The following is a 9,408-nucleotide window of genomic DNA, read 5'->3' on the forward strand; positions in this document are numbered from 1 at the left end:
AGTTTTTTAAAGATCTTCATCGATAGCTTGTGCCTGGCCCCATAGAAGGCTGCCGGGGTCCGGCCTCGGCAGTGGAGGGTGGCTCGTACACAGGAAGGCGACACGGGTGATCAGAAACAAAAAATTAGACCGAGACCTCTTTGCTCCTTAGCATGTTCTCAGCCGACCACAGCCAGAGCCAGCTCCAGGCTGCTGCGCCGTGGCTATTGAAACATGTGTATTTATTGAGGGAGGTTTAGGAAGTAAGGAGGGTGAGGGGTAGTAAAAAATTTACTCTAAGGAACAGGGTATACAAAGCATGGAAGCAATAATTATAAAACATGCTGTTTGTCTTGTTAGCTCAGGTAAAATCAATTACAGTTCTCAGGATGAGGAAGTCCATTTGTCTGCTGTATCTTCTTTTTAGATCTTGATTACTGGGAAGGGTCTTTTAAAGAGGGGGCTTGTAGGATGTTTGATAACTTCAGTCCCGGGCCAGGGCGATAACGTTGCTGGTTGCAAAGACCTAAATAAAAATCTTGTCTTGCTAAGTAAAGACACAGTTAATATATAGACTATACATTACAACAATAGAGGGCGAGTCTACGATCTTATATGGGAATGGAAAATAATCTTGTAGCTCAGGAGACAACACTGGATGTTTTATTAGCAGTTTTTCATGGTCAACAGCACATAGATGAAAAACTCTTTGTAGTTGAAAGCTACCTGTTGCTTTAAATAAAAACTCTCAGCTAAAATGGTTAATCTTTCTGTGGAGCCCTCAGCTTTGTTTATTCTGTTGTCCCATCCAGGCTTTTTCCTCTAATAAATCTGTGGGTTCCTGCATTTTGTTTGTTGAGTCTCTAATGCTAATTTGGTTTATACTAACTTAATCTATTTGTTAATTTTGGCTTAAAAACAGACAGGTGGGGGAGTCTTAAACTTCCTGGTCCTCGAGTCAGTCTTAGGGAACCACATTCCTACAAGATCACTAATAGACTTTATTGCAGTAGTTGGGGGTGATGTTTTACCCTTGCAGAGTACCGTAATAACAGTAAAACTCACAGCAGAGAAATTAAATACCGGCCAGTTCAAGGACACAAGGGAGGGCTCGTAAACTGGGCCTTGCCTCAGTTTCTTCCCAGTCCAGGCCTTGCCTTAGAATGGGAGGCAGCATCCTTACCAGCTTGCCTGCATGGCCCCCTCAGAAGGCACTCTTTTTTTTTAAAAGCACTCTTAACTGTTGTTTTGTTGGAGAAGTCAACGGACGTATTTTTCTATGCAATAATGTATCATGACTTGATCCAACTGATCCAATATGTTGGTCCTCAACGGGGTTTACACTGCCTTCACTTGAAGTTCCTACATAGAACTGTTGGTTAAAATAACTGATTCTTACTGGTTTTCTGTTTATGTGTGCCCTCAGCTTGCTTTGACTTGGTACCGTTGGTATAATCAAGACCTGGGTGGCCCAATTCTGCTGCCACCATGTTCCTGTATAACTTGACCTTGCAGCGAGCCACTGGCATCAGCTTTGCCATTCATGGCAATTTCTCTGGTAAGTTCTCTAGTTTCTGCCTTCCTGAATTTCAGTGAATTAATAATACATGTTTTGCTTATCTCTTGGAGGAAATTTTTCCACTTATGTGAAAACATTTGGTAAATGTGAACAGTCCAGGGCCAGAGGTGGTGTGGTTAAGGCACTAGACTCCCACATGAGAGTATTGGTCCCTGACCTGGTGGCTTACTTTCTCAGTTTCTGTCTCTCTCTGGTGAGCACCTAGCCTTATAGCAAGTTAAAAATGTTAACAATAGGGACCAGCAGTTGGCGTAATGACTGTGTCGCTGGACTCCCGTGTAGTTGACTGCAGTTCGAGTCCTGGACCTGGTGACTTAAACTCACACCAGGTGCGTGTGCATGTGTGCTCAAGATCCCGAGCAAAGAATGGAAGAGAAGGGATTGTGGTGTGGCCATCCCCCCGGGAATGATTTCTTTCTTTCTGTCTCTCTTTCTTTCTTTCTGGTGAGCACACGCTCCCTATAGCAAAAACCTCTCCAAAAAAAAAAAAAAAATGATACCAATATTAAATAAATTTAAATATATTAAAAACATGAACAGTCCAAGTCTGGCTTGCAGTCTGTGACATTTGTTGATAACTTGGGTTGCATTATCTGTTACCTGATTCTACATGCATTCCCTGCCACACACTGTAATGATTCTTATAAGGTACCCATTTCTTGGCTACTTATCTAGTGGCAGGTAGATTGTGAGCTTATTGCTATGAGTCATAAGGATATGGAAGACATCTTTGATTTAAATTTGACATTAAGTTGGATCAAAAGGATGTCTAAAGAATATCAAGTTATCAAGGGAAATAGTTTAAAGGGAAGGTTGGAACCTTGGCTTCCTCAGGACAATTTGTATAAGAAAAGGGCAGGTACAGGTCCAGCAGTTAGCATAATGGCTATGGTGCTGGACTCCCATGTAGTTGACTGCGGTTCGAGTCCTGGACCCAGTAGCTTAAACTTATGCTGGGTGTGTGTGTGTGTGTGTGTGTGTGTGTGTGCGTGCCTGTGATCCTGAGAAGAGAATGGAGGAGAAGGGATTGTGGCGTATTTCTCGCTTTCTGTCTCTCTGTCTTTCTGGCAAGCACACGCACCCTATAACAAAAAAAAAGAAAAGAAAAGGGCAAGTGCAGTTGAGGTGAAGGGCTGTTTGTTGCTGATACATGTTCCTCATTTAGTTTGTGCTGTGCATGGTGAGCTGGAAAGATAAATGAAGGCCAGGTTGTATGAACTTGCTAGAAAGAAATACCAGGTGATAGGGACCAGCAGTTGGCATAATGGCTATGTCGCTGAATTCCCATGTACTCAACCACGGTTCAAGCCCTGGACCCAGCGGCTTAGATTCACGCTGGGCGCATGTGCGTGCATGCCCACGACTGCGAGAGGAGAATGGAGACAGGATTGCGGCATGGCCATATCCCCCCAAGGGTAATTTCTAGCTTTCGGTCTCTCTCGTTCTTTCTAATGAGCGCATGCACCCTATAGCAAAAACCTCTGGGAAAAAAAGAAAGAAAGAAAGAAATAACAGGTGATTGAGAGTTATAGAAAGTGAGAGACTAATGAGTATAAAATAAAAACTTTTTCTTACCATTTGTGGATTTAACATTTGTGAATTAAATCAGTCACAAGGGATACACTTGGATAATTTATTCTTTGCTACATTTTATGAAGGAAATTATATGTGTACATAACTTTAGGGAATTGTGACTGTTTAGTAGATAATGCAGTGATTTTCAGCTGGGATTGGAAAAAGAAGATCTTTTTCATAAAAATTGGTACAGAGTATTTATTTGCCCTTGCCAGAGAGAGAGAAGAAAAGATGGGGAGAAAGTACCTCTCAGGGGGCCACAGTTGTACTGTGGTCCCTTTTCCTCCACGTCTCCACCCGGTTAGGATACTGGGCATACACATGGTCTGCACCCAGCATCGGGGATTTGGTCGTCAGATCCAGCACCCTCAACCACTGTGCCATGGGATTGGACCAGAGATGTTCCTCTTTTTTTTTCTTAAGTTTTTTTTTGCCATAGGATACATGCACTCACCAGAGACAGAGAGAGGGAAAGTAAGAAATTATCCCCCTGGGGGATAACCATACTACAGTCCCTTCTTTATTCCTCTGGGATTTGGGGCATATGGGCACACAACACACACTTGGTGTGATTTTTCAGGTCATAAGGTCCGGAATTTAGACTGCAATTGGCCATGTAGAAATCCAGCACCTCAATCATCACCCCACGTGTAGGCCCGGGATTTATTTATTTATTTATTTTTTGACTGGTTACTTTAAGTTTATTTCTTCTGTGAATGAGAGAGCGAGAGTGTGAGTGAGTGTGCACCTCAAAGTGTTTTGACACTGCTATCCACCTCTAGCTTCACCCAGTGCTGAATCATGGGCATGTGTTTGTCCCTTGTACTCAGGGAGGTCTCCTGAAATGAACCTGGCACCTTTTCACCTGGATCTGTCTTGGAGAGCATTGTGTTTTATCATCATGCCACAGTCTTGCTCCATGGAAAGAATTTCCTTTTGTTTAAGAGAGATTTTTGCTATACAGCTTTTGTGTGCTCACTGTGGAGACAGAAAGTGAGAAATCACCCCCAGGGGGATGGCGACGCTGCAATCCCTTCTCCATTCTCCTGTCAGGATTTTTGGGTACATTGTGAGCTTATTGCACACAGGCCAGGTGTGTTTTAAGCCACTGGGTCTGGGACTTGAACCGTTGAGTATGTTTGAGTCCAGCATTGTAACCATTACACCATCTGCTAGTCCCAGGAAAGAATTTTTGAAAAGACATTTTTGATACTGTATCTGTCAGATTTCCAGTTTAAATGTCATTTTTCTCTAAAATAGAATTTTTATTCTTAGCCACCAGAGGACAGTATAATTTATGTAATGCTTTATATTAATAGCTTCTATAGCACTTTGGAGTAAAAAATACATACTTCATCTTCTCTAATCTCCAAAAGATCTTTGCAAAAGTAAGATGGCATGATAGTGACTTTTTACAAAATGAGATGGCTTTATAAATGGCTTTATAAAAAATGAGAATGGATTGGATGAGCAGGGATGGGATATCAGATATCAGAAAATGCAACTTTTAATAAAGGAAATGCAGGACCAGCAGATGTAATGACTGTCGCTGGATTCTCATGTAGTCGACTGCAGTTTGAGTACCGGGCCCAGTGGCTTAAAGTCATGTCAGGCACGTGTGCGTGCATGCCCAAGATCCTGAGAGAACAGAGAAGGGATTACGGCGTGGCCATCCCCCCTGGGGGTGCTTTCTCGCTTTCTGTCTCTCTGTCTCTATCTTTCTTGTGAGCGCACGTGCCCTATAGCTAAAAACTTCTCAAAAAAAAAAAAAAAGCAAAATCCTGAAAAGAGGGAGAAATGGAGAAGGGATTGTGGTGTGACAACATACCATGGTGGTGGGGGGGGAATCTCTTTAAAAAAAAAAAAAAGAATTGTATTTTTAAAGATGGTTTCAGAATAAAGAGCCTTTGAGAAATCCTAATAAAAAAAAAAGAAGTATTATTTCATTTGCTACAGGTACTCACTAGAGAGAGATACAGGGAGAGAGACAGAAAGAAAACCTCCACGTCTAGGACTTGAACCTTGATTAGCCACGTGGAAGTCTAGAGCCTCAACCACCATGCCCATTGGCCCTGAGAAATTCTAATCTTCTAATTGTTAAATATATGTTAATATCGTTTATAGACAATTCCCAGTTATACAGATTGATGGCAAATTCTAGAAAAATAACTATTTTAAAGTATCTTATGTGATCACTTTCTAAATGTATTTTTTTGATAATCACTTTTGTTAAAGCTTTTTAGTTCTGAAGAGTTTTTTCCCCAAATAAAATAAACAAAAATACTAGCCCCCAGTTTGTTTAATTATATTTGTCTTTAATGCTATTTCAATTTAGCCTTACTACTTTTTGAGCTAGTTTTGACTGTTTATGACCTTTATTTTATGGTGCTCTAGGAACTAAACAACAGGAAATTGTTGTTTCTCGTGGGAAGATCTTGGAGCTGCTTCGCCCGGACCCCAACACTGGCAAAGTACATACCCTACTCACTGTGGAAGTATTTGGTGTTATTCGGTCGCTCATGGCCTTTAGGCTGACAGGTGGCACCAAAGACTACATTGTAGTTGGCAGTGACTCAGGTCGGATTGTTATCTTGGAATACCAGCCATCTAAGAATATGTTTGAGAAAATTCATCAAGAAACCTTTGGTAAGAGTGGATGTCGCCGCATCGTTCCTGGCCAGTTCTTAGCTGTGGATCCCAAAGGGCGAGCTGTTATGATTAGTAAGTTATTTTTTTTCCCCCCTCTATCAAGTATATCTTTGATTCTTACAAATTCAGTTTAGCATGACAGTGCAGTGACATTGACACTATGCTAGTGCATCACTTATATGGGTAATACTTGGCATCATGTTTGGATTTATTCTTTTTTTTTTTTTTCCCTCTAAGAGTTTTTTGTTGTAGGATGTATGCACTCACTGGAGAAACAGAGATAGAAAGCACAAAATACCTCCTGGAGGAAGTGGCTATGCCATAATCCTGTCTCTTGTTGGAATTTTTTGGGCACACATACACACGTGCCGGATGTGAGTTTTTAAGGTGCCAGGTCCAGGATTTGAACCATGGTTAACTGTGTGGGAGTCCAGTAATGTAACCATTACGTCATCTACTTGTCCCTGGGTTTAATCTATTTTTTTTTTTTGAGAGGTTTTTGCTATAGAGCATGTGCGCTTGCCAGAAAGAGACAGAAAGCGAGAACGGGGTGGGGGGTGGCCACACCACAATCCCTTCTTCATTCTCTTCTTGGGCATGCACAGAAACATACCTGGTGTGAGTTTAAGCCACTGGGTCCAGGACTTGAACTATAATCAACTACATGGGAGTCTAGCGATGTAGTCATTACGCCATCTGCTGGTACCCCTGGGTTTATACTCTTTTTTTTTTTTAATTATATATTATCATCATAATCTTGTTCATATTACATTGAATCACATATGGTTTACTCTTAATGGCTTAAAGTTACATTTCCTTTTTTAAAAAGTTGAATTTTCTTGTAAAATGATGAGCAAAGTCTTAAGTCGTGTTTATTTTCCACATTTAGTTGGAATTCAGGCTTTTAAATTTTTTACCGCATCTGTAGTAAAAACTACATTGAGATGATCTTGGATTATTAAACAATGAATAAGGTTGCTTTCATCAGCCTGAAGTGATGATTCACATTCATGTCTCTTCTCTGATAAAACTCTTGAAGAAAATTCTGTGTATCTGATCAGGCATATGGAGGGCGACCTCTGAGCAGTCAGAAAATCATTAGATCTAATTCAAAGCATAAAGCTAGGAATTTTTATGAATTACTGTTTAGTTTTCTAGTGTCCTTAAGTCTAGGTCACCTTAAAAAAAGTTGAGTTAATGGGATGTAAAGATCTTTATTAGGAAAGGGGGAGTGTGTCAAAATAATGATGCCTATTCTAATGATAGGGAACAGGGTCCTGAGTTACTACACTTGTGCGTTAATAGAGTATTGACTTAGTAGAATAATGACTTTAAATGACTTTTTGAAAAGTAATTGTGCTAGTGTAGTTGTAAGCCTGTTTTATTTTCTGAAAGTCTTAATATTTTATCATTTTCAACTATAGGTGCTATTGAGAAACAGAAATTGGTGTATATCTTAAACAGAGATGCTGCAGCCCGACTTACTATCTCATCTCCCCTGGAGGCCCATAAAGCAAACACTTTAGTGTATCACGTGGTTGGAGTGGATGTGGGATTTGAAAATCCAATGTTTGCTTGTTTGGAAATGGATTATGAGGTAATGGGGATCATGGCTTTTTTTTTTTTTTTTTTTTTTTAAGAATTTCTTGTCAAAATCTCAGTGTTTTTCTAAGATTGTTTTCTTGGTATAGATCTTAAATCCGACTTGCTAGCAGATCTTATCCGTATTCCAAATGCCATATTCAGAATGTCTTATGAAGTTCTTTGGAATGTTTCAGAGCTTACTTTACCATTTAATCGCCTTTACTCTGATTTAGACAGTCTCTCTAGGGAAATAAGGTGTTTATTGGGAAGAGCTGTGTGAAAAAGGTGATGTTGGGCTTGGGGTCTTTTCTCACAGGGAATAGTGAAAGGCACAGCCTACCTTTCTTTGCCTTGAATGGAAGACTGTATTTATCTAGGAGGAATCTTGGATCCAGAATTCCGGTTCTTGTTCTAGCTCTGTCTGTCGTTGTCTTGTAGTGGGAACTTCGTCAAACCATTTGGCATATTTTGACTTAAGTTTGTTTGTAAAAGGGAAAAGTCATAATGCTGTTATCATTCTAAAAGTTCTTGGGTTTTTGTGCTGCCAATTAGTCTTTATGTCACTGTACTCCTCTACAGGAAGCAGACAATGATCCAACAGGGGAAGCAGCAGCTAATACCCAGCAGACGCTTACCTTCTATGAGCTAGACCTTGGTTTAAATCACGTGGTCCGAAAATACAGTGAGCCTTTGGAAGAGCATGGCAACTTCCTTATTACAGGTACTTCTCTGTTAGCGCTGCTCTGTCCCCTATTCTTAGTCTGTTTTATGCACAAACTCAATAGGTTTTACTTAATACTCAAGTTTGGAAATTAATCCATTTGTAAATAGCTATGAGCACCTTGTCTCTGTTTTGGTGAGGTTAGAAGTTCACATGGTGGAGGGGCTGGCAGGTGGCGTGGTAGTTAAGGGCGCTGGACTTCCACATGGCCGACTGTGGTTTGAGTCCTGGACCTGGGGGCTAGCTTTCTTACTTTCCCTCCTTCCCTTGTTCTTGCTCTGTCCCCCTCTGGTCAAATTAAAATAAGTAAATAAAGGTGAATAAAATAAAAAAAAAAAGTTTACGAGGTGGAGTGATAAAAAAGTTTGTGCATAGAGTATCTTGCACCTTAATAACTCCATATTCTTCTAGGAGTAGGGAGGAAAGGATGAGAGCAGTCAGCTTGCAATATCGATTACTCTTAGTTACTGTGATAACTTTCTGTGGTCGGTTTTTCCCTTTCATCAAAAGCTAGTTCTTTGAAAAGACAAACAAAATGGACAATCCCAACAAGATAAAACTGTTCATGGGGGCCAGCCTATGACATAGTGGTTAAGGTAGCTGGATTTCACATGGTAGGCGTAGGCTGTGTGGTTTGAGTCCTGGACCCAACGACTTGATAAATATATTGGGTGGGTATGTGTTCCCCCAAAATGATTACATATCTCATTACTTGCTGTTACATTGCCGTAACTTTCATTTACAAGGGCTTTGTTCATTCAACTAATTTGTATTGAGCCTCTGTGTTTGGTATGGGTCAAATCAGTCTGCTGGGCTCTAGAGTTGCTGTGGTGAACAGTGAAATGTGGTACCTCCCTTTGTGTAAGATGAAGCCTAATGAACATATGTAAATGACCAGAAAATGACCAGTGACTTTGCCAAACAACCATGACAGCATAGAAAAGGTGTTCCTAAGTCCAGAAAGGCAAGGGAATGTGTTTGAAAAAGCTTTCTGTAGAAAAGCTTTCTGAGACCTGAGCACTATCTAGGAGTTAGGTAGGTCCTGTGGGTGTGGGGAGGAGTCTGTTGTAGATAAGGAAACAGCACGCACAAAGGCCCAAATAGAAGGAAGAACGCTCATGCAAAGGTCTACAGACTCATCGTGATTGAAGTATTAAAGAACTGGGATAAGAGTGGTGGTGGGTGTCAGTTTACTGAAGGATTTAAAGCAGAAGTGTTAGAGATTGATACTCAGAAACATTACATTCTTACATACTGCCTGGTGGAATGGAGGGTGAAGACTATGCCAGGAGGCTCAACAGGAAGCTCTTTCGCTAAGATA

At 40.7% G+C, this 9,408-nt stretch overlaps 1 protein-coding gene and 1 non-coding gene across 3 annotated transcripts in view; both read left to right on the plus strand.

Annotated features, from left to right (window-relative positions):
* The window catches only part of SF3B3 (splicing factor 3b subunit 3), a 55,900-nt gene that overhangs the window by 2,616 nt on the left and 43,876 nt on the right, over positions 1-9,408 (plus strand). For both annotated transcript variants that reach the window (XM_006152655.3, XM_014589405.2), the window contains exons 2-5: positions 1,406-1,537; positions 5,528-5,854; positions 7,207-7,379; positions 7,946-8,087. In XM_006152655.3, coding sequence (XP_006152717.1) covers positions 1,468-1,537; positions 5,528-5,854; positions 7,207-7,379; positions 7,946-8,087 — 712 coding nt within the window. In that variant the 5' untranslated portion in view covers positions 1,406-1,467. The remainder of the gene's footprint in view (positions 1-1,405; positions 1,538-5,527; positions 5,855-7,206; positions 7,380-7,945; positions 8,088-9,408) is intronic.
* Positions 6,768-6,847, plus strand: LOC114008577 (small nucleolar RNA SNORD111). The gene has a single exon (XR_003550098.1). It is a non-coding gene; the product is annotated as a small nucleolar RNA SNORD111 (small nucleolar RNA).

The sequence above is a fragment of the Tupaia chinensis genome, unplaced genomic scaffold (genome assembly GCF_000334495.1).
Source record: "Tupaia chinensis unplaced genomic scaffold, TupChi_1.0 Scaffold000355_1, whole genome shotgun sequence".
NCBI classification, from domain to species: Eukaryota; Metazoa; Chordata; class Mammalia; order Scandentia; family Tupaiidae; genus Tupaia; species Tupaia belangeri.